A 25,856-nucleotide genomic window follows, 5' to 3' on the forward strand; every position below is an offset into this window, starting at 1 on the left:
TCTAGTGAGAGTAGTGGCTCTGTACTTCAGTGGAAAGTACAAGGTGACAGTTGCCTTACTGAACCAGAAGTGCGTGTTGTGAGAGGTAGTCTTTCTAGGAATGCAAGACTGGAGAATAATGGAAATCCAGGTTGATGAGTGACTGAGCTTGTTGAAAAGTATTATAATTGTGTTGCTCTTTTTAGGGTCTTGCTCCCTTTTTGGCCACCAGTACATGGGTGAATCATGGCAGGAGGAGGGCATCTGGATTATGAGCATGGGAGGGGGGTTAGGAAAGATTTGGTTAGTGGTAGTGGTATGGAAGAACAGAGTTCTAGAATACAGGGAAGTTGGCTTTGAGCTATCCCTTCCTTTTGGTTCTCTTCAACCAGTGTTCTGGCTTTTGAGTATGAAAGTGCTGCTGGTCAAATACCAGGTCAGTAAATTGGGTGGGGGCAGGGATTGCCCCTGGGATAGAATTCTGAATGAGGGAGTTGAACTGTTAAGTATAAGCTTTTTTAAAAGAATGTGAGCCCTTTGGGGACAGGGAGCCATCTTATTTATTTATTATTTTTCTGTGTAAACTGCCCTGAGCCATTTTTGGAACGGCGGTATAGAAATCGAATTAATAATAATAATAAGAGGAAGAGGAAGAGGAAGAGGAAGAAGAGGAAGAGGAGGAAGAGGAAGAGGAAGAGGAAGAGGTGGTAGTGGTAGTAGTGGTGAGACCTGGTTGGATGAAGCTGGAGGTTTTAAGTAGGGCTGCCCTGAAATGGCCCACCCCACGTTTGTCACCTACGGGGACCATTTCATTGATCCTTACAGGGTGTGGATATTTGAAATGTTGAGAGACTGCAAACCTTATCAATGGCAGCAGGGCTTCTGGTAGACAGCAGCTGATTCTCTGGGGAGGAGAAATGGCAGCTGGCAGTGAGGGCTGTCATGTCCCCCAGAAGTTCCTTATGTGCACTATGTCACAACATAGCATGGTGCAAAGAGATTTTTAGGAGGGAAATGGCAGCCACTAGAGGGGCACTGCCCCTCTATTTTATTTTATTATTTATTTATTAAACTTCTGTACCGCCCAAACCTTTGTTTCTGGTTGGTTAACATAAAAACAATTAAAACACATATAAAAGTTAAAACAATGCAACAATTTGAAAACAGCCATAAAATTAAAAACAGACCATTTTAAAAAGCTGGTAAAGCTTGAGTGAACAGATGGGTTTTCAGGTGTTTTTAAAAAATTGCCGAGAATGAGAATGAGAATACTATGAGAATGCTGGTGGTAAAAGCCTGGTACCACCAGCCCGCAAAACAAAGCTTGGCTCAGCCCTAGGTTTAACCAGTCTTGATTGGGTCTTTCAGTGTGCAGCAGCAGCAGCATAGGCTGCACACTGGGCGGAACTACTTTGGTCCATCATGATGCAGATTGTTCAGCAGTCTCCTAATTTCAATGGCATGTGCTGGTAAGGTGGTCAGGACAGAACAAGGATTCTTTTAGTGCACTGTGTTTCTCAGAGCCACCTAATGGTGCAGCAGTGAAATGACTTGACTTAGCAAGCCAGAGGCTGCCAGTTTGAATCCCCACTGGTATGTTTCCCAGACTATGGGAAACACCTACATCAGGCAGCAGCGATATAGGAAGATGCTGAAAGGCATCATCTCACATTGCATGGGAGGAGGCAATGGTATACTCCTCCTGTATTCTACCAAAGACAACCACAGGGCTCTGTAGTCACCAGAAGTCAACACCGACTCAACGGCACACTTTTACTTTACTTTACTGTGTTTCTCACCTCTCTAATATTATCCCTGCCTAAGATGGTGAGGGTGCTCCTTAAGGGAGAGGGCTGTTGCTGAGAACCCACAGATGTATTGTTCCAGAAGATTCCAGTGTTCACATCAAGGCCCCTCATCACACACAGCTCAGGATTCATGGCCAGCATAACAACCATGGCTTGTCAGAGATCATATTTGGCTTTACACATTTAGCAAGTTCTAGCTTTGATCTGGTGGTTCTGGGCCTATACTTGCAGAAGAGAAGAATATGTGGGTGTGGAGTCTTTTAATGGGGAAATGTCCCAGGTGGTTGATATGAACACTTCTAGGCTCCCTCTAAGAGCCATGCGGGGACATTTTATCATATGTGGTGGACATGTAGCAAAGTGCAACAACTCTGGAGGGGAAATTCACCGTAAGATGCAAGAAATTTTAAACATATATTTCCCTTATTCTCCAGAGGTTTACTTGTTAAATATACGTAACTAAATCCTATATTCCTACCAAGTATACCGAGCTGTGTTTGTATGTGATTACTGCAGCCAGGATCTTATATGCTGCTAAATGGAGACAACAAATAATCCCAGCTGTAGATGAGTGGTTATTAAAGTAATGGGAATACGCCTCTATGGCTAAGGTTTCTGCTTACTTACGGAATACTTCAGATGAAACGTTTATTTTTATTTGGGAGCCTTTCGTAAATTACAATTTAGCACAGGGTCAACACCCTCATCCAAGATTTTCTTTCTAGAATAGACGGCAAATTAAAGTGTTATTTCTGTGTTCTTTTGTTTGTATAATTCTTGGCAAGAGTGGTTTTGTATGTGTGTGTTTTGGAAGGTGGAGAACAGAGGGCTGCTGAACCCCCTTGATTGATATATGTAATTATGAGATGTCCAAGAAATGTTAATTGTAAAGTTACTTTTATCTATCTTCTTTTTCTATGTTTCTTTTCTATTTCTGTTATCTTGTTGAAAATAATAATAAAAATATATTTTAAAAAATAGACTCCCTCTCCTGCAGATAAGAGCTTGGTCGATTTCCTGAAATACTTGACATTTTATGGAAATAAAGCTTCAGTTAAGACTCAGGATAAATTTGTTCAAACACCAGCTTCAGCTTATTTTAAAGCTTGTTCTGTGGTGGTGATGACTGCAAAGAGAAAGTAGCAGAAATCTGATCTATACAGTTCTATCCAGCAAAGCTCATCTGCATGGTAAGCAGCTGCCACTGAGAGGTGCAGACTTGATGTGCCATTAGTTTTGCTAGGTAACTTTTGATGAAATTGCCTGTATCTGCTCTGACTTCAGTGCAGATACTGTTCTGGTCACTCCTGCATTCTGCTCTTGTTTTAAAAAACAAATTAATAGGGGTATGTACAGACAATGGTTTGCACACTCGTCCACATTTGGACTGGTCTGGTCCAATTTGGCCGAACCTCGAACTGGTTTGGCAGTTCAAGTTGGTGCTGAAGGGGTGGGGGGCAGGACACTTTATTTAACAATAAAGACAGAGGGCCTTACCAGCTGGACCGCCACTCCAAGCAACTTCCGCCTGCTGTGGCACTCCCCACAACAGCCCGCATGCGGAGCAGCTCCACCGCTCACTGTCACCATGGTGCTGCTGACTATGCAAATGCCTCCACGCATGCAAACTGGAAAAGGTGCAGAAGAGGGCAACCAAGACGATCAGGGCCTGGAGCACCTTCCTTATGAGGCAAGGCTGCAGCATCTGGGACTTTCTAGTTTGGAAAAGAGAACTATGCGGAGACATGGTTGCAGTGTATAAAATTATGCATGGAGTGGACAGAGAGAAATTATTCTTCCTCTCTCACAACACATGAAGCAGGGGTCATCCCATGTAACGGGAAGGCTGGGAAATTTAGGACCAACAAAAGCAAGTACTTTTTCACACAGTGCATAATTAATCTATGGAATTCTCTGCCATGGCATGTGGTGATGGCCACTAGCTTGGATGGCTTTAAGATGGGTTTAGATAAATTCATGGAGGATAGGACTATGAATGGCTACTAGTTTGGTGGCTGTAGGCCACCTCCAGCCTCAGAGGCAAGATGCCTCTAAATGCCAGTTGCAGGCGAGCAACAAACAGCAAGAGAGAGGGCATGCCCTCACCTCTTGCCTCTGGGCTGTTAATGAGACTGTTCCAAAGTGCTGGCTACAAATCAGGCTTTTGGGCTAATCAGCGTGACTATATGGAACAATTCATTACAGAATGAATTTGTATAAAGTTTTGGTCTGGAAATGAGGGGAAGACAGGAATATGGTACAATCAGATTTATTTAGGGATTATCGGGGTATAGAAAAACAAAGAGATTGATTAGGCAAGGTGAAGAGGCAATACAATCTTAACTAGAGTCTCATGTGGAGGTGTTTTAGCTTAATGTCTGAATTGTCAATTAAATAAGCTTGAGGTTTTGCCTGAGAAAGGACCAAGATATAGGCTTAAAGAGGAGAGAGAAGGGAGCAAGGAGATTTAAAGGGACCGCTGGTTAGTATTACCAGTCCAATCTGTTGGTGTGTTGATTACACTTGCAGGTTGGAGTGCACAGGTAGAATTCCTTGCAGGGAGAAGACAGTAGAAAAGTGGGAAGAAGAAAGGGTGAGGAGCAAAGTGCTACGACTCAAAACCTTGAGAACTAGCAGGGCAAAGATCTTTGTTGAGTCTGATTCCAAATCTGATACCAAGTCTGATCCCAAGGCCATGTGGCTAAGCAAGTGTTTTTTGTACTCAGAAACAGATCCTGAGGCAATGCAGAAGTCAAGAACCCTGACTGCAGGGGCTGAAATTCATGTGTAACCAAGAAGTTCATGTTTACATGAATTGATCAAGTGGGTGAGCTCTTTAAGGGACAAAAGCTGGAATGGCTGGTGGAGAGGTGTGTGTATGGTACTGTATGGGTGACCTCAAAAGCCTTATCGAAGATGGGCGTATCTTTTCTGAGAGAGAGAAAGAGAGGTTTCTTTTTCTCTTAAGGCTCCTGCCTCTGGGTCCACACCAGCTCATTAACACGGTGATAGGAGGCTGGGGATGTGCCATGCTTATGAGTAGTGTGAAAGCGATTAGCAAGCTAATCCCTTTGTGAAGGGGGTTAACTCTTTCTCTTGTGAAGGTCTCCTTGACTCAAGTCTGCTTGCTAGCTTGCTAGCTTCCTCCCTTTTTGCAAAAGAGAGGCCATGGTGGTCTCCCTGTGGTCATTTGCTAACCTGACCTTGGGCAGTGCTGCTCCACATTTGCTTATGTCAATCAACCAAACTGCATATTTCTCAAATATGGACATGTGCAGAGTTCAGGATCCCATGAGCTCTAGTAGCCAAGATGGAGGCTGCAAGCCTGCAACTCCAAGTCACATATTGGGGTGCTGTGCTACTGTCTGCAGCCCCAAGACAAGCTGTTTCTGTAATAGGGCTTCTCAAAGGCATCTGTTAGGCCACTGAAACAGGATGCTGGACTAGATAGGCCTTGAGCCTGATCCAGCAGGGCTGTTCTTACATTCATGTTATGAGATCCTCTGCTCAAAGTGGCAGCCCCCCATGTCCTCTTAAAAACATAAAAGCAGCAATATACCATGTGTAGTTTCAAACTCAGAAATCACTTTTTCTTTTCTTCCAGAAGATTCTCTGAACTATTATGGAGGTAGGAATCCTACATAATAGAAATATAGTAAACAAGACAAACCTTATTGCTGTTGTTTTTGCAGCACTGTGGTGACAGTTGAGAGAGAAATTCAGAAGACAGAACATATGGTAGCCATTCATATCACCACCACATGCTGGTTGTATTTATATAGCAAACTGTTGTCCTTAGTGGACAGCCACAAACTGATCCTACTATTCTGGGGGGAGCCAATCTGAGACTTTCCAGCTGTTTTTGGACTACAATTCCCATCATCCCCACATGTGAATTCAGCCTATGCGACTTCATGTGCAATAAAATCTAGGAAACACAGCTGCAAAACTCTAGCCTTTCAAAAAAATGTTTTGAAGTCTGTGCAGCCTTTTTTTCCAGTAGTAGTAATTGGCATGTAATTAATTCGTTACACTGCCATAGCAAAACAACCCTGTCCTATATTATAGCATAAACTTGAAAAAGCTTTCCTTTTGATGTTTTTACTTCATCCAATTCTAAAACGTTGATTGCATAAAAGTTGCTTTTCTTAAGAGAGATAAGCACTTACATCATTTTTTGTATTGTCTAACATATCTCCCAATATTAAAATACAATCATATGTCCTCTTTAAATAATGTTCATAATTAACTGAGTGTTGCATGCAGTGGGGAAGCCAAGAGTCTTTCCTGTAAATTGTGGAGTTTAGCAAGTGAAAACATTCTTTGTTTTGCAGGAGCTGCTCAGTCGGACATCGCTAGAAACTCAAAAATTAGACCTAATGGCAGAAGTTTCTGACCTGAAGATTAAAATGGCTGGTATGGAGAAAGAGCAGAGCGAATATGAAGAGAAGCAGAACAAAGCTGAGGTGAGAGCTTCTCAGTTCATTATCCTGAAGGCAGAACTGCCATTCTACTTCTACTTCATGTCTTCAAAGCTTAGCCCCTGTTTCTTCTTTGCAAAGTAGAGCTGGGAGGGCTGAGTTTCCAGCAACATTTGCCACTTTCCCCACCAACCAGGTCCCAGAACTATGATATTAGCCATGGAAGCTGGGTCTAGAATCCTTACTGGGGGAAAGCAGTGGGCAAGGGAGGACTCGGGTGCTCCCTGTTGATTCTCTGCTGGAAATCAAGTGCTCCTAGGAAGTAGCTTCAAAGGAGAAGTGGTGCCCATTCCCATTTTGGAGGCGCATGGTGGAGCCCAGAATGTGTAGTCCCACCCTCACCCTTTAGCATATGAGGCATATCACAGTCCTGGGGGACACCTGATCTGATGGAGTGTTTGACCACTTGCTTTTTTTACTTGTCACTGTGAGCATATGTGATCATTGTGAATCAGTGGGGGCTATGACTAAGTAACTTAGGTATGTCTTTTAGTTTTAATGCTTGGAATACAGATTAATTACATATGCGTTCTCTTTTCAAATGGATATTAAAATGTTGTTGCTTTTTCAAATACTTTGTTTTTCTACAAGTAGTTACTTGGCTTTCTTTTATATGTGATGGAAGGGCCGTGATTCAGTGAAATTGGCTTGTAACCTCCAAACTAAGGTATGAAAAGAGCTTAGACAAGTGGTTCCTAAAACCGTGTGCCAGGACCTACTAGCATGCTGTGGAAGACATAAATGAATGCAACAGTTAAGGGCTTCTATGTGCGCAGAGCATCCAGCCACAAAGGAGGTTGCCTATTGCATCTCTGTATGATTTGTTGTTGGGTCTCAACTATGGGTAGATCAGCTGCCATGACTGCATCATGAGTCACTGAATATACTTCTTCTGCCTATTACAGAGATGCAGCAACATTTCCTACTCTTAATGGTACCTTGCAGGGCTGACTCTGTTTGAGGGGACCTTCAGCAAACTGCCCTCCATGGTCTCCTAAATGGATGGGCCCCAAAATAATTTTTTCACCACCACTACCACACGAAGGCTAATAAAAAGCTGTTAAAATGCTCAGTGAGTGACCTTGAGCCTATCATAAACCTTCAGCCTAACCTACCACACAGGGTTGTTGTGAGGAGAACCTTGTTCACCAGCCTGAGTTTCTTGGAAGAAGGGTGGAGCAGAAATGTACAAGGTGGTCTCAGCCACCTGATGCTCGTGTTTCGCCTCTGCATAAGACACTGCATTGGGCTGGCCTCTTTCCATTCAAGAGGCATGCCCAGAACAATGACTCATGCAGAAACATACTGAGGCAGATCACTCTTATTATTTTAGAGCTTCTTGGCTTGAAGAGACTGTTGTGCCTCCTATTCTTTTATTAATTTTGTCACAAGTATTAGAAGTTTAGAAAACACTGTCTTAAAATCTTTCCAAATAAAACTAGAGCAAGCAGACGGTTGCAGGTTCGAATCCCTGCTGGTACTATATCAGGCAGCAGCGATAAAGGAGGATGCTGAAAGGCATCATCTCATACTGCGTGGGAGGAGGCAATGGCAAACCCTTCCTGTGTTCTACCAAAGACAACCACAGGGCTCTGTGGGCTCCAGGAGTCGAAATCGTCTTGACGGCACACTTTACCTTTAGAATACAGCCAGCCTGCACGGAGGCCAGGGGAGTGCTGGAGCTGCACTGCTGCCGTGCAAGCTGGGGGGAACACTGCATGGTTGCTCCAGGCAGCTTCAGTACCCGATAAGGGCCTTCTCATTTACTTTGAAAGATGCTTCTTGCCGCCCTTGCCTCTCTCGCCACCGAACCAGTTCACAGACCTGCAGTTTGGTTCGCATTCGGTCCAAATTCAGACTGAACTACAAAAAACTGTCCACACACACCCCTAAGCAAAATTTGGTTTAAAAGTAGAAAAATTGAGAGTTGCTATAGTCCTCTTCAGTTCTAACACAAGGCCCAAGAGCTGTAGCTGCTTGGGTTTCACTACTGGAAAGTAGAAGCAGAGGTTAGGATCTGACTTGAAGCTTAGTCAGGACAACTTGTAGAGTTAGGCAGGACTACAGTACATGTTTCTGTGCCTCCGTAACCAGGACACAGCTCCTCCTTTCCATGCATGTTGTCTACAGGGATGCTTTCAGTTTGGCTTTAGTAGTCAAGAGTCTATGTTCCTCTCAAATTAATATTATTATGTATTAATGCATAACATTTGCTTGACAGAGTTTTCCTACAAATATATGCATTTTATGTTTTTCTTTATAACAAGTGGACTAAGAGCATAGTCTTGGATGGAAGAGAAATGCTTTTGCCGTGACCTTGTGGTCTAACTTGCTCAAGCAATCTTCTTCAAATACAGTTATGTGGAGGCTGTTCCCTTGGCAAGCCATTCTTGTGTTCACCACACAGAAATGGAAGACGCTTGAATGCACTCCCTCAATATTTCTGTATGACCAAACAGCTGTGGGCCGCTTAAACGTCTCTGATGCACCTGTTACAGCTGACCCATATGATCGGCACTAGCAAAGGGTGGTTTTGTGAGCTAGTTTTGTCCCCTGTACGTTGTGACTGCCCAATTTGTGGGATCTGCACCATAGCCTGGCATGATGTGCCTACTTCTCCATAGTGTAAGAAGTTGTGTTAGTCCTAAGTTATTGCATATCCCTTCTTTCCTGATTTAACAAACACACAATGTTCTTCGATTGTGCCACGCAGTTTGTGTCCGAATATAAAAATAAGAATAGTGCTGCTGAATCAGGCCCAAAGCCTATCTAGTCGAGCATCCTGTTTCATTCAGTGGCCCACCAGATGCCTCTGGGAAGCCAACTGGCAAGAGATGAAGGCATGGCCTCTGTCCTGCTGTTGCTTCCCTGCAACTGGTATTCAGAGGCATACGGCCTTCTCTTCTGAGAGACTTAGTTCTGTATCTTGTAGGCACAGAGTTACAAGACTTGATCTCTTTGGCTTTGGGGCTAGTAATAATAAGTAAATGATAATAGCAGTTCTTCTTGGACTAGTTCTTCTTGGACTAGTACTTTGTATTGAACACAAAGTGATACAAGAAATTGATGTTACTTTTTTTGTTTTTTAGTACTGATGCCAGTGTGTATTTTCTTTTTAGTGTGGTGCTTTACTTTAGGGATCTTTCATGAGCTCAGAGTAGGTATGAATGATTTAACTTTAATCTTCAGGACTATTCCATGAGGTAAGTAAGGCTAGGAAGCAGAAATTTGCCAAACGCCATTCAGGAGGCTTTGTGGTTGGGTAGGATCCGAATCAGGGTCTCCCTCAGCCAAATCCCATACTATTAGTTGGGGCACACTGGTTGTGTATTAGATAAATTCATGGAATAAAGGTATTCCAGTGACAGTTAGTGAGGTCATTGAGGTGAATTACAGGGATACACATACAAAGGCAGCCCCATGTAGAGCACATTGCAGTTCTCAATTCTAGAGGTTACTAGAGGGTGCATCACAGTTCTGAGATCATTATCTTCAAGGAACAGACGCAACTGTTAATTCAACTGAAGTTGATAGAAAGCGCTCCTCAGCCTGAGATACCAGAGTGAGGCCTGGGTCCAGAAGCACTCCCAAGCTATGTACCTCTTCCTTCGGGGGGAGTGCAACCCCATCCAAAACAGGAAGATCTATCATGTCCCTCAAAGTATGGCCTCCTACCATGAGTACCTCTGTCTTGTTTGGATTGTTTCAATTTATTATCTTGTCCATTAATGCCTGTAGGCAGGCATTTAGTGGGGTTATGCCATTACCCGATGATGCTGTCATGGAGAAATTGATTTGGGTGCCATCAGCATATTGATAACTCCAAATCTCCTGATGATCTCACCCAGTGGTTTCATGTAGCTTTTGAAAAACATCAGAGATAGGATGGAACTCTGAGGGAAACCGTATAATAGCTCTCGTTTCAGAAAAAAACTTATCTCCTATCAACACCATCTGGAACCTACCCAAAAGATAGGAATTGAACCAATGCAATGCAGTACCATCTGTTCCCAAATAGCAATAGCAATAGCACTTACATTTATATACCGCTTTATAGCCGGAGCTCTCTAAGCGGTTTACAATGATTTAGCATATTGCCCCCAACATTCTGGGTACTCATTTTACCGACCTCGGAAGGATGGAAGGCTGAGTCAACCTTGAGCCCCTGGTCAGGATCGAACTTGTAACCTTCTGGTTACAGGGCAGCAGTTTTACCACTGCGCCACCAGGGGCTCCCTCAAATGATTCAGAAGGATACCATGGTCGATAGTATCGAAAGCCACAGAAAGGTCGAAAAGAACCGACAGAGTTGCACTCCCTCCGGCTGTTCCTTGGTAGAGCTCATCCATCAGGCCGACTAAGGCTGTCTCCACCACATAGCCCACTCTAAAGCCAGCTTGAAATGGATCTAGATAATCAGTATCTTCCAAAACTTCCTGGAGTTTAGCCACCATCCTCTCAGCTACCTTGCCCATCCAAGGGAGGTTGGAGAATGGTCTATAATTATCCATCACTGAGGGCAGGCTTCTTGAGTAAAGGTCTCACAATTGCCTCCTTCAGACATGGAGGCATTCTGCCCTCAGTGAGGCATTGATGATGTCAACTAGGCCATCTCTAACAACCTCCCTGCTAGATGTTATAAGCTATGTTGGGCTTGGATCCAAAGGACAAGTGGTAGGCCGAACACTTCCAAGGAATTTGTCTACATCCTCAGGAGCCACAAATTGAAATCGATCCATTCTAACTGAACCAGAGGAGTCACTGGACACCTCTGTGATTGACCCTGCCAAAACCATGGAGTCCAAGTTGGCTCGAATGCGAGAGATTTTATCTGCAAAAATGTTGTTAAAAGCATCACAGCGGGATGATGAAAAATCCAAATTTAAGTTCAGAGTGGAGGGAACCTGAGTCAATCCCCTCACAACTCTGAACAACTCCTCTGGACGCACACTTACAGACGCAATACGTGCAGAATGGAATTGCTTCTTCTTTGCATGTATTGCCACAGACTAAGCCTTCAAATATGCTTTATGTTGTGTTTTATCGGATTGAAGTCAAGTCTTCCTCCACTTATGCTCTAGTCTTCTCCCTTGCCGCTTCAGCTCCCGTAGCTGTTTGCTATACCATGGAGCCAATTTTGAAGCAGAACAGAGAAGGCACTTAGGGGTAATAGTGTCTACTGCCCTGTTAAGCTCCCTATTCCAGGTCTTCACCAGGGCATCAAGAGAATCACTGAAAGAACCAACTCTAAAACCCTCCAAGGCCTCTCGGAATCCTATAGGATCCAGCAGCCTTCTTAGGCAGACCATCCTAATAGGTCCTGCACCCCTGAAGAGGTGGGTTCACGAAACCAACCTTAACCAGAAACCACGGAACCAACCTTAACCAGATGATGCTCTCTTATAATAATGGAAACACTCTAGGAGTTTCCACCCACAGAACACCACCCTGATCTGAGCAAAAAACCAAATTGAGAGTATTACCAGCAGTGTGTGTTGGCCCTGCAACCAATTGGGATAGGCCCATAGTTGTCATGACCACTATGAACTCCTGAGCTGCACCAGAAAAGCCAGCACCAAAGTGAATATTGAAGTCACCCAACACCAAAAGCCTGGTGACTCCAACACCAATTCTACAAACAGCTCTATCAGCTCTGTTAGGGACTCCATTGGGCACAGGGTGCTCGGTACACCAATAGAATCCCCAATCTATCCCAAGTTCCCCAGGCCAAGATACACACACTGAAAATAGTCCAGTTGTCTCACAGGGATTCTGGTAAGGGAGATGTTATTCCGATGGATCACAGCCACTCCACACCCCACCCCACCCCCGCTTCCTCTAACCTGCTCCACCACCAGTACCCATCAGGGAGAAGCTGAGCTGGCCACTAGCCACCCCCAACCAGGTCTCCGTTATACAAGCCAAGTTAGCTGCCTCATCCATGATTTAGATCATGGATGATTTCGGTCTTATTTTGAACCAACCTGGCATTACAAAGGAGCAAAGTCAGGTTCTGTGAGTGGTTGGAACTACTCACCAAGGCATGAGAGCTGACAGAACAGCCAGAAGGGGAAACAATTATGAAATTCCTGGTCTTCCTCCCCCTGTAACAGCCTACTGACCTGCCAGGTGACAAATCTTCTATTCCCCACTACAACTGTAATAGCTGCTCCTGAACCTCCAAAGGAAATCGCTAATCCCTCATCTATACCAGAGCCCTGACACATAACTAGCCAGGCACTAACAAAGAGAAAAAGGAGTTCCTTCATAAGCACAAGAAGGACTCCCACAAAAATTGGCTATGAATGTCCCTGACCCCACCCAACGTGGGGCAAAAATACAAGAAAACAAACATAACCCATTCTCCATCCTACACCAAAGACCACCACCAAATAAGAGTGTGCACAGAACCAGTTCCGTGCACACCCGGGAGGTGGGGGGGCGGGGACTTTCATTATGCAAGACACTTTGTAAAATTGGAACCATCCGTTAAGTTATTGGGAAGACTACAATGCATTCAAGGGTACAGAAAAACATGACAAAATGGCTCCAGTCATTTCACAACTTGTATCCAAAACCTGTGTACTAGAGAACTACCTGTGATGGTTTCAGACCAACTCATCTCTACCATACTGGAATAGAATCAGTGGCACACAAAACAAAGTACCACATTACCAACTGTAGTCAGTTCTGAATGTGTGCCACTGATCCTATTCCAGTATGGTAGAGATGAGTTAGTCTGAAACCATCACAGCTAGTTCTCTGGTACACAGTTTTTGGAAACAAGTTGTGAAATGACTTGAGCCATTTTGTCACTTTTTCTGTACCCTTGAATGCATTGTAATCTTCCCAATAACTTAAAGGATGGTTCCAGTTTTACAAAGTGTTTTGCATACTCATGATGCATCATTTTTATCTCTTCATGTGTAGAGCATTAAAGAAAAACTTCTTTCATATAGAGTATAGTCCTTTTCCTTGAGTCTGAAGTTCTTGTAAAATATTTTCCACCTGTCTCATGCGCCATCATACTATGTTGGTTTCTATGTTGGAAATAATTCTTTCTATGTTGGAAAGAATTCTCTTTCTAGACCTGTGTATCAGAGGTGTTCAGTTATTTTCTTTGCTTCATTCCATGACATTATATCTTTTGTCTTCATGTTTTCTTCTTGTTTATAGTCAGTAGTGAACCTGATCAGTGAACTGCAAGAACAGATGTGTAGACTGCAATTGGAGATTAATAGTAAAATCCAGGAAAGAAAGTCCAACAGTAGGAAGCCAAGCATGGCAGCAGTTGGTCCTCAAGACAGCACTGAATCAGTAACAGAGATCCCTACACAGAAGAATTGCTCTTGGTGTGATGTATGAGAAGCAGATGTCTGCTTGAGTCTGTTCATTGTCCCATTGCAAAGACCAAACTAAACACTACTAACTGGAGCTTGCTGTGATCAGTTGGCATTAATCTGAGTGGCTTTGTTGGACAGTGTGGTGTTTAATAACAAGCCGAAAGGCAAGCTTTGCTTGTCATGGCCCAGCATGGTTTGATCCGGACAAAGTAATAGATTTAACTCCATTCTGGGCACATCCAGACTCAGCACCATTCAAATCAATGAGACAAGTCATACCAGCTTAAGTCCCATTAATTTCATTGGGGTTTTGTTATGACAGTATGGATGCTGTCCCATCTCCTGCTTTTTAATCTTAGAAGGATTCTGTGATTGCTGCCATATATAGAGCCAGCGTGGTGTAGTGGTTAGAGTGCTGGACTAGGACCGGAGAGACCCGAATTCAAATGCCCATTCAGCCATGAGACTAGCTGGGTGACTCTGGGCCAGTCACTTCTCTCTCAGCCTAACCTACTTCACAGGGTTGTTGTGAGGAGAAACCCAAGTATGTAGTACACCGCTCTGAGCTCCTTGGGGGAAGAGCAGGATATAAATGTAAATTATATATAAAAAATCCTGAAGGGCTGAACTTTAAACAGCAGGCACAAATGATCTGTTCTGGGGCTTATATGGCAAGACTTATATGTTACTATTTAGTGCACCATCAAGGTTAATAGTGGTTTACAAGCACAAAGGGAGTTCCGTTCTGAAGGGCTTGGAATCTATAATTCAGCAAGAGAGACAGCAGGGGATGAGGAATTGAGACAATGGTAAATGGGGAAGAAGCATTCACTTTGGCTAAGTTATGGTAGTAGGGCATGGGGACTAAGTGCAAAAGCTGGGTTTTGAGAAGCAATTTGAAGGAGGGAAGATCGGTGGCATCACATAGGCAGAATGGGAAGAAGCACTTCTAGGTTTAGAAGTCAGTGACATGGCAAAGAAGTTTGAGAAAGTGGTTTGGATGAGTGGAGTTGAAGAAGTTAAGCTCACAGTCCAGGATGTGTCAACATGAGAGAGAAAGGAGAATGGGAGTGGGGGCCAAGGCCATGGAGGGCCTTGAAGGTGAGGGCAAGGAACTTGTGCTAGATCCACTCTTTAGTTTGTAAGCTTGCAGGAAGGGTCTTGTTCCTTTTGTGTATGTGCAGCACTGTGTTCTTAGCACATTATCTGGAAGTGAACAGTAAGCCGGTGCTGTCAGAGCAATATGATCTGAATGATTTGGGCAGCTGAGTAAAACAAGTAGATTTTAGTTGGCTGTGGGTTACATTGTTAATCTGAGGTACTCAGTATATAGTGCAGGGGATACATATAGGGTTTGTTAGCTCAGTTTTGGCCGAGCAGTCTAAGGTGCTGGATTAAGGCTCCAGTTACTTTGTGCAGTGTGGATTTGAATCCCACTGCTGCCAAGAAGATTCTTGGAGAAGGATTGCTGGTCATGTGGTAGCGAGCATGAATTGTCCCCTTTGCTAAACAGGGCCTGCCTTGGTTTGCATTTGGATGGGAGTCTCTATGTGAGTGCTATAAGATATTCTCCTTAGGGAATGGGGCCATAGCACAGTGGGAAATCATCTGCATGCTTGCATGCAGTAGGTCCCAGTTTCACTCCCTGGCTATGTTCCTAGGTAGGGCTGGGAGAGATTCCGCCCTGTGACCTTGGAGAGCTACTGTCAGTCAGTGTAGACAACACTGAGCTAGATGGACCAATGGTCTGGTTTGGTATAAGGCATATCCCTATGTTCCTAGCAGTTTGATATGCTTTCAGTGTGCCACTGAAGGGGAGGCATAGCCATGAGAGGAGCTTTTTGGGTGGTTTTCAGGTCTCTTCATCGACTGAATTTTCATTTTAAGAAACTAGCTACATCTTATCTAGCAGCTCATTGAACAGTAAACCTGTTTTGTATTCTGGTATACTAGCTAGTGAGGTAGTCAGAGATTGGCAGACACATATAAATCGTTGGTTTTGTTTTTTAAAAAATTATCTTTATTTGTATGTATTATTAATAAGAATATTTATATGTGCTTTTCAACAAAAAGTTCCCAAAGTTGTTTATGTAGAAAAAGGAATAAGATGGTTTGATGTCTCAAAGCAGCTCCAAATCTAAAGATCAAGATAAACTAGATAACAGCAACAGCCACTGGAGATATATGCTGGTGTTAGAAACTATTGCTCTCCCCTGTTTAAAATCAGCTGCCACTTAAAAGGTGCTTCTTTGCCCAATACTTTAAATAACTTTTAAATATATTTGCCTACTTGTATTTAGTATTTTCCTGCTTTATATTAACTTATTATATTGCCCCATGTACCCTTGTGCCCATGACATTTTGACTTCAAGCCTGCATTTAAGAAAATTAGGTTTAGAATGTCTTAAAATCATAAGCATATCATTTTTGCTCATTGTGTGCATTCTAAGAGGATCAAATGAGTGGAGGAAAAACCACAATAAAGGCCCCATCATGTATTTCTTTGTTTAAACCCCATAAATTTGGATTGCTTATCCTGTGAAACAAGCACTTCAGAAAAGTCTTTCTGGAATTTATAGAACAAACCTTTACTGTGTTTGATCAAAAACCACTTCACATGTCAGGCTGAAAGCTACTTTGGTTAAGCTGATGAAGCTGAACAGAAGAGGAGTGACACTGGTATGCATAACATAATCTCACTTTAAGACTGATTACTAGCTCAGTCTGTTCAAGTTGCTGTGTTTGTATCCTGTACTTGTAGAATAACATTTTGGAATATGATTTTACACACACTTGTAATCTGCTTCTGTTTGATAGAATTTTTCCCCAATCATTGTTGCTGTTTTTTTGTTTAACACTGTAGCTTTGCCTTTGTTTATATGTTACCACAGGTTGCTTAACTTTAACAGAAGAGCCAGGGTGAAAAAGACTGACCAAAAAAAGATGTTGTATTAAAATCGCACACAAAATACGAAGATACATTGTGTGATTGGGTCATGAGAAATGAGTTTTTAAAAGACTTTTAAAAGTCTGATCAGGCAGTTTTTAAAATACAGAAATTAAGTTTCAACTTAATTTCGAACTATGTTCAGCTTTTGTTTGGAGGGGAAAGACATTAAGAGGTTTTGCCTAGTGGAATCTGTTCCTTTTTTGGATTTTTAAAACTGTTCCCACCCACCCCCAAATGAAACCTTTAACCATTGGCTATGGTAAAGCTGTACAGTGATTAGGACTGAGCTGAAATAGGGACACATTTCATGCAATTCTTCATTCTGTGAACCTCACCCCCTACACACCCACACATACTCATCAGCAGTCATTCAGGGACAGGGGAGGTGCAAAATGGGACAAAAATGTTGAGTTTAGGCAGATAGCCTTTTCTTCACTCTGATATGACTTTATGATGTCATCATATAATCATTCAGATCTAGCAACTGTAATGACTTCATCATCTCTGGCTATAACACAGAGACAGTAAGAACCTTTGGTTTAAAAAGTATAAAAGCAGCTACTCTGAGGGACAGAGAGCATGAGGGAAAAGGTTAAGATGTGGGGGGCTTTTTGGTTTTTGAACCTCTCTCCTGAAGTTCCCTTCCTCACATCAAAAATATTCAGCTCAACCTGACACTTATACAGAGCTTTTGTGAGGAAATGTCAAAAACAGACACTACAAGCTGCAACAGTGTTGAAATCAGTATTCCCAGTTTTAATCCTCATTTCTCGATCAGCAGAATATGTTGCCGCTCTGCTTTGAAGAAGTCCATGCTTACAACAACTACTTCAAACTTGATTTTAAGTCTCCGTGGTTAGGCAAAGCAAAAAAGGGAAGAGAGGTTTGAGCTGTGTGTGTAGTGGTGTGGGGGTGCACGGGTAGGATGGAATGCATAAACCCAGAGCATGTTCTCAATTTTGATCACTAATGTGATCTGAATCAATCTAGTGTTGTGCCACATTTGAGGTGCAAGGAAGAGGTCACTTTCTTTTCTATTCTAGGAATCCATTCCTACATTTTTCTTGAGATTTGTTGTTCTTTCCTTCATAACAGTCTGGGGTTACAAATAAGAGAGATATTTCATTTTAACAGACAATGAAATTATAGGAGTCTGGCCTGAGAGAAATTTATTTTACAGAAATGGTTCTATTCACCAGACAGTTTTAACCATGTATCTAGTCTTGTGAGTAAATATGTTGTCTCCCCCACCCACCCACCCTTTTTTTTTTTTTTTTAGAATTTGTTACAGGAACTGAAACACCTAAAAATTAAAGTTGAAGAGCTAGAAAATGAAAGAACTCAGTATGAATGGAAGCTCAAAGCAACTAAAGTAAGCAACACAGAGCCATATCACACATTATGTAGAGATAAACCCAGGGTTGCCATTGAGAAGAGGCATTTCAGTGTCTTTCGGTGCTTGATGTGAAGCCTCACCCTTCCGGGGGTGCTCTGCCCTCCAGATTGAGCTGCTGCTTGCTGTTGTAGGCAGCATGCATTCAGCTTTGCTTGCCTGCCTGTCTCTGATTGCTGCTGCTCCACTGCTGGCTTGGTCTCTCCCGCTTTCTCTGCAGAATCAAACTTGTCCTCTTTGTCTCCTCCCAAAATGTGTGGCAGTGAGCTGGTGTTGGAGTAGAGGTGAAGAGAGACATAAAGACAGGCAAAGCTGGATGCATGCTTGCCTGCAAGTGCGAGCAGCGATACTGTCTGGAGAACAGAGTGCCCCCAGAAGGGTGAGGCTGGCAAGGGTGAAGAAGGGCAGTGTCGGCACTGGGCTCTAGCAATGAGTGGTGGGGAGAGGAAAGAGAGCCCAGGACAGGGACGGCAGCCACAGACCACAGCAGGCCAGTGAGATTATGTCCATGGCAGGGGGAGGGGCACCTGCGCTCTCTACCAGAGGCCATCGCTTCACTTGGCCTCATGGGAGAGCTGCCCCTGCTATTGACTGCACTCGGAAGGAAGTTGCTGTGATTTCCCTGCAATGTATGCAGTCCTTTTGGCTAGTTTCCCCACCTCCAAAATGGATATAATGATCTCTTTCTGTTCTTCCTTTTGCTATGTTTCTGTGATTGCTAATAAGGAATTATGGTGAAGGGAATGTGAAAGCATTGTCAACGTGAAGGGTGTTTTTCAAAAATATGAATGTTGCTAACAGTGGGATTCATGGGCATGTAATTTCTGACTATACATTAAGGTATGCAATCCATTATCTTATCATATTAGTTCACAGAATCCAGTTTCGTTGGTTGCAAATTAAAATCAAAATGGAGAAGGCACACTACATTGAGAATGATTGTTATTAGACTTGTGATGGAACCCAGAACTGTAAATTCCATGAAGTTGCAACCCATCCTTTCTTTACTGTCAAGGCGCAAAAGGGAAATATTTTCCTCCTGTGATGCCTCATTTGCCAGAGGCAGAGGTGCAGGATTCTTCCCCATTGTACGCCACTGATACCATTCACTAGCTATTTCACTTAATTTAGGGAGGCAATTCAATCAGTTCATCTTCTGCTCTCCTAATGGAGAAAGCAGCTTTAGTAGTTTAGTGCACTGTAGCAAAATGCATTGCATTGTAGAGTTTGTGTGTTGCTTTTGTTTTCCTAATATATATCCATAGCCATTTTTATGTGTATTTAATTTTAGTTTTAGTTTTGTGTAGGATGGGGGTGAAAAGAAAGCTAATGTTAATCTTTGTTCTTTCAGGCTGAAATAGCACAGCTTCAGGAACAATTAGCTCTAAAAGATTCAGAAATTGAACGATTACAGAGCCAAATCTCAAGGACTTCTGCAAATAATGAAATTGCAGAAAGAGGTACTAATATAGTAATGCAAATTGTTCAATTGTATTGTTCAAGTGTTGATACAATTGTTTTATACAATTGTATCAAACAATTGTATCAATTGTTGTTTCTGTTACTCCAAGTCTTGCTCCTTCTGCTTTTTAGAACTGGATGTAGAATTGTTTGATTTATAAGATGGAAGGATTTGATAGGAAGTAAATCTAGCAGCAATTGTTAGAGTTTAAGACGTTTCCCAGTTAACCACTGCTTTTTGTAGAATTATCTTCATGCAGGTTTTTTCTTCTTGAAATTACCCTTGATGCAGTTCCATCCCTGTAGTCTAATCTGTTTATTGTGTCTCAGCTGTGCACAGACAAGGGAACAAAGGGCAAAACAACAGGTCTTGTCATTTAAAATGAGCCACAACTTTACTGATTGTATAAAATCTGCACCGAGGTAACAGTCCCTCAAAGCGTGTGTATTACCGGTACATGTCTTGGGCTGTGTGGTGGTGAGGAGCTGCAAACCAGCTCTAGCTCAGAGCCTTGGAGCAGCTGTCTGTTCCAAGGCTCTAGGTTCCTCATGACCCATATGTTTAAGATGTGCCATGGGAAGCCTGCCAGCATCACTCTTGGTCACCAAGTAGCCCCTAGTGGATGAGGCAGGCCTCAAGTGAATTCCTGTCCCAGCTCTCTTAAACTGAACAGCCGAAAGGACCAGTCTGGAGAATCCATCCTTCAAGGTGATTCCTTGGAGTGCTCACAGACATCACACTGCCCTGCCAGTGCAAGTTGTGATCAGATTGATTTAACAATTAAACAAATAATTACTGGGCTAGGCCAACCATATCAAGTACTCTTCATTAACAGGAAATGAAATAACAAGGCTGTTCTCACAAGCAGCCAAGACTGGGCTAGGGTTGCTAAGCCCGGGCCTAAGCCTTCTTAAGCCCTTGGCTGCCTGTGCAAACCAGCGGGAATTGCATGGCTCCTGCTGGTGCCACGGTAGCAAACCCACCTACAGAGCCCACAGGTTAGCTGAGGTTAAGGGCACAAGTGTGCACTTTACTTGGGCTAACTGCTCATGTGCGAGCGTCGGCTACTCCAAGGTGGTGCTGGCACAGGAGGCGGGGGGGGTCCCCACATTTCAGCATGCACTTGTGCGGTGCATTGTGGGATTTCCAGGGACCAGGACGACACAAAGGAGAGCTGGTCTTGTGGTAGCTAGCATGACTTGTGCCCCTGGTTGCATTTGAATGGGAGACCACATGTGAGCACTGTCAGATATTCCCCTTAGGGGATGGAGCCACTCTGGGAAGAGCAGAAGGTTTTAAGTTCCCTCCCTGGCTTCTCCAAGATAGGGCTGAGAGAGATTCCTGCCTGCAACCTTGGAGAAGCCGCTGCCAGTCTGTGAAGGCAGTACTGAGCTAGATAGACCAATGGTCTGACAGTATATGGCAGCTTCCTATGTCCTGACCTCTGCACTGCAAGCACGCAGTGCTGCTCATATGGGAGCGTGTTTAGCACTCCCAACAGGATAACTCAGTTGTCTGGCGGGTAAGGTAAGTTTTCCAAGCCTCACCTACCCAACCAGCCACCCCACCCACTCAGTCATGAGAAGGACCTCATTATGTGATCCTGCTTTTTTCTCACTTTCTTTTTCCCCCCTCTGCCCTTCTACCATGTTCTTGTACACTGTTTTGGTTTCATAGAGCTGCAGAAGATTGTTTTTGGTAAATTCAGTGCACTTGTGCTTATTGTGATAACTGAGTACACAGGACAAAAGCCAATAGCCATTTGCAATGGGCAGCATTCACTGAGGCTGCCTCTTACATCAGCTACCTTGTACTAAACCACATGTGTGTGTACTCTGTTCATCCGGTAGAAGAGTGTACAGTAATCCTTTAGCTTAAATCCTTAATTATCTTACCATTTATAATATGAATGTCTTGAATGGGTGGTAACAGTTGAACCATTTGCTGTTGCTTCAAAAAAAAAAAATTCTGTTTAGATAGCATTTGGTCAAAGAGGTCTTGACACACATTAGGAATTATAATGTGGACTGAAGCATTTGATAACAATTTTAGATTTATACAGATTGTGCATGTTTGGTATAATGTTTGCATGTTTTATTAGACTTTCTCTAACTGTAGTTAAAAATGTTAACACACTTGTTTCCTGCTGAAGCTCATTGTTCTGTTGTTGATTGCAAAAGGCAAAAGGTTCAAGTATTCGAAGTGCCTTACAACACAATCCTAGGCATGTTTACTTAGAAGTAAGTCCCTCTTGTGTTTAATAGGGCTTACTTCCAGGTAAGTGTGCATAGTATTGCATATTGTGGGATAAAAATGAATTTAGTAGTGCTATCTTATCAACAAACCTTGACATCTTTCTTTTAAACATTTGAAGGTTGATTGAGATCAGCAGTAGTAATGTTGAAGTGCATCTCTCTCTCTCTTGAATGCATATTCTGTTGAAATTGCATATACTGTAATATATTATATTACATTATAGATAATATCGAATCTGTGCTTTTTCTGCATACCTTATTTGACTTTCTCCATTTCCCATCATAGAGGAAGTATATAGGCGAAGGCTAAAAGAAAAACGTAAGCCCTAAGATTTCACTTTATTACCTTTTCACACAAATTATAGCAAAAATGCACTTTTGCAGCAATAATAATCCAATATGCCTCTATATTTGACTGCTGAATCATAACACACAGGATAAATATTTCACTGCTTACAGCAAACAGACAGCTATTGGTGTTGCTTAAATGCAGTCAAATGCATAACAAAAATTGACATTTAAAAAGGCTCTGTCAAGGTTGGTAGGTTCCAGAACAACCATTTATATTTCAAGTAAATGCAACAGGCACTTTGCTTGTGTAAATGTTCTTCCCTTTGTGGTTATTGAAAACCGGATGTACAGAAAAACATGAGCTGACATATTCAATATTTCAAGTTTTATATTGAAAGAATACATGCTGACTGTCATCCAAACTGAATTACTCCAGAGTAGTTCTCATTAGTCTGGATGTCAGCAACTAATTTTAACACATTTTTGAGACAGCGTTTTTAAAATGAAAAAATCTTGACACAGTTCTTATACTGCTGAATAAAAACTTAATTTGAAATTTAGAAATATAAAATGCCTTGTTTTCCCCCTCCTGTAAATCTGTCTGATTGCTTGTGCATTGCTTGCTGTTTTGTGTGGCTTCATCCTTCGATTTGGCTGAGTGTGTAACTGCCATATCTGCATCAAAATGCCATATCCTGTATAACAACTAAGTTTGCAATGTAATTCAAACATGTAATCCACTAATTGTAGCACTCTTCTCACTAGATTTACAGTACTTGGTTATACTAATGAGAATGGATAATTCAAACTTTTGCAGTTTAAAAAAAGTAAATACTGGCATTCCCTCTTCCCTGAACTAATAATTTTGGGAGCACTAATTCTTTCTTTCCTTGTGTGTCACATTGCCATATTTGCAAAGTATTCCCTTCAAACTTCAGTAAACTGTGTTGCAAAAAATGCCTAGGATTTGGGACAATTCTGTTAAAAATGGAATCTGTGTGTGGCTTGGATAACTACCGTAACAAATGAGGACCTATGTACAATATCAGTCAAAGCAATCTTCTTCCCCGAGCACTATTAGGTGTGTTAACACTTGAGCTATTTCTGTCCTGAAGAATCATCCAATAAGCACTACAAAATTTTAACCACTTGTCCACAACCCCAAGCTGGGCACAAGTGGCAAATCCTTATTTTTTGAAAGGCAGCTGTTATTCACAATTTTAATGGGTACAGGTGTACTGAAATGCACTAAGAAAAGTGTCCTGCTGATAACAAAAGTTACTATCTAAACTTTAGATGTTGTACACCGGGGACATCGAGATATAAAGTGGTCAGGAATAGATCTAAAGGGTTGGTTTTTTTACTCAAGTCAAAAACTACTATTGTTCCACAGATTGCTTTAGTAAAAGTGTTCAGAAATGTTTAATTATTTGGTACAATTTGGGTATTGATGAATATCAGTAGAGGTGGAAAGGAGAAATGAAGGCAGAGTTACACCAATTAATATTCTTGAAGCCTGTGCTGCTTCATTGAAGTGTCTTCCTCCCCACACCCACACCCAGAACATTTTCTTTTAATATTTTATTACAATGATGGAAAGGAGAGGAATGGAAAGTTGGAGGGGGCAATCGAAATATTTTCTTCAGTTTACTTCTGCAACCCTTATAAATCAGTTAATATTCTTAAAAAACATTTCAAGTATTTTAATCCCTGCTTTGGGTTTTATAGTTTTACAAGGCTGAAAGTAATGGCAGTTTCATTCGATGGCTGACTGAGCTAATGAATGGCCTTAGCACAGCAAAAAGAGTGCAGATTTCGTGTGCAAGAGGTCCCAGGCAGTCTACACTTGACTTAGCATTATTAAAGCCCTGGAGCACCACTGCCAGTCAGCATAGACAATAACTAAGCAAGAGGGACCAACAGTAGAGAAGGCAGCTCCATAAATTCACAATAGATTTGGGTTTTTGAAATGTGAATATTGAGAATAATTCAAATTATTTATTTAAACAGGTGCATGTCTAAATCTTTTGGATTTATATATTTATTTGTTCTTTAGCCTTTAGGAAAATAAAATATTGTGTGGCTTATTTAATGCAATGTATCATCTGTTTCCATGGCTCATTCCGTGCTTGAGTCCCAAAAGTACTTAATAAGGCTTAGGGCCCACTGCATGCATTATGGTCTCTGTCTAGAGGTTGCTGTAATTCATTCCAAGTGACATGTGCAGTAATGTGGAGAAAATCACCCAATTAAAAGGATGACCTAGTAGACAGGAGCTGCGTGGAGAGCCACCACATGGAGCAATTTGGTGAGGGAGGGTATTGTCTAAGTAGGCCCTGAACGTGGTCAGACCTTTTGTTTTGAGAAGACTGCTGAAGATACGATTCCTACTGAAATCTGACAGAATTGCTAAAGTGTAGTTTTGCCAGATATATGGGTGGCAGTTCCTCATGATTCCTGAAACTTATTTTAGATCAAGAAGTCCAACGTCTGAAAGTAGGAATGGAGTCATTATTAGCTGCCAATGAAGAAAAGGTAAGGAAACAGCTAAGAGCTGGTAACATTTTGTAGGGAAAGTCTGGACTGGTTCATTTTTAAAGCATTTTAGCCTGGATATGTTACTGTGTAATAGGGAATATTCCAGAGTTTCAAATCGGCAAATAAAACATTGATTGCCTTCAGAAAATTAATAGTGTTCCCTAAATTGAAGGCTGTCTTAGGCTTGAAAGAAATGATGCCCTTCCTTTCATACCCTCAAAAAAGGTGGTGAAAGCCGGTGACTTGGTGAGGGTGGTCCTGAGTCCAATACTCACTTGATAAAGTGTTTTATTCCCAAGTGTAAAAGGATTAAGTGCAACAGGTTAAATGCAGATTATTAACTAAAATAATTCTGAATTGGTGGATAGCCCCAAATATATTTAGCGTTATCCAGGCTAGGAGAAAAGGAGAATTAAGAGGAAGACAATAGTTTTGTCAGACAACTTTAATTGTTGAGGAAATTGTCTATCCATTACTGGAGGATAACTGGGTTATTCAACTACAACCCCTAGTGTCCTAAACTTCCCCATGACTCACATTTTCTTATCACATCTATTCCATAAAGGAAGTGCCATGGTGAGAACTTAATCATAGGATATTCTTGACCCCTCTCAACTTTCTGTTACTGGAAGTGACTGAAAGCAGGTGGTGTCCCATGAAGGGGGGTGGGGGGATTGCTGACCTCCATTAACAGGGTGCAAATATCCAGGCCTATCATCACACCTCATAATATGTCTTTTCACAGAAGTGTCTGTACCAAATAAATAGATGCATGCTTTTTTAAGAACAAAAAGTTCTTAAATGAGTTTTATGGATTATCAGAGAGAGAACTATATAAATCACACTTCTTAAAAAATCGTTTCAATGCCACTGTATCTTATTGAAGCAATAACATGACATTTTAAAAGCCAATACAGAGGAGGAAAGAGTGGGTGTCATTTTGCCTCCTAGTGACTGTAGCTAGGGAATATTACTGAAGGCTTACGTTACTGTCTTGTTTCCAAGACCACCTCTTACAGCGAAAGGGACCAAATTCAAAGAAAGTATCCCATTCTAACAAATGTTCTGCAAAGGAAAGTGAGGATGCTACGTTTGTTCATGTCTGATGCAAACTTTTTATAAAAAGTGGACTCCTGAGTGCAAATCTTTTCAAATGAGAATTAAATAGAGTGCTTCATTTCAAAAATTCATGTGAATCCTTATACAATCTTTGATTATTAATATATACCAGGGGTAGGTAATACAAAGCCCATGGGCACTATCCTGTCCTCCAAGATCTAGCTTTCCCTTTTTGTGACTGAGTCACCACATAGCAATAAGCACAGAATTACAGGGACCAGAAGAATGAGCCTTATG

The 25,856-nt window shown here is 42.1% G+C and overlaps 1 protein-coding gene across 16 annotated transcripts in view; it reads left to right on the top strand.

Annotated features, from left to right (window-relative positions):
• PPFIBP2 (PPFIA binding protein 2) overlaps positions 1–25,856 on the top strand; it is a 168,552-nt gene that overhangs the window by 105,455 nt on the left and 37,241 nt on the right. For 10 of the 16 annotated variants that reach the window (XR_008308610.1, XM_053256170.1, XM_053256150.1 and 7 more), the window contains 6 exons: positions 6,122–6,253; positions 13,445–13,627; positions 17,841–17,933; positions 19,306–19,414; positions 21,958–21,990; positions 24,436–24,497. Coding sequence is in view for 15 of the 16 variants with exons in the window: in XM_053256170.1 (XP_053112145.1) it covers positions 6,122–6,253; positions 13,445–13,627; positions 17,841–17,933; positions 19,306–19,414; positions 21,958–21,990; positions 24,436–24,497 (612 nt within the window). In the remaining variant the exon portion in view is untranslated. Of the gene's footprint in view, positions 1–2,850; positions 2,978–6,121; positions 6,254–13,444; positions 13,628–17,840; positions 17,934–19,305; positions 19,415–21,957; positions 21,991–24,435; positions 24,498–25,856 lie in introns of those variants that run through there. The other 6 variants (XM_053256180.1, XM_053256208.1, XM_053256183.1 and 3 more) reach the window with 4 other exon arrangements.

The sequence above is a fragment of the Hemicordylus capensis genome, chromosome 1 (genome assembly GCF_027244095.1).
Source record: "Hemicordylus capensis ecotype Gifberg chromosome 1, rHemCap1.1.pri, whole genome shotgun sequence".
NCBI classification, from domain to species: Eukaryota; Metazoa; Chordata; class Lepidosauria; order Squamata; family Cordylidae; genus Hemicordylus; species Hemicordylus capensis.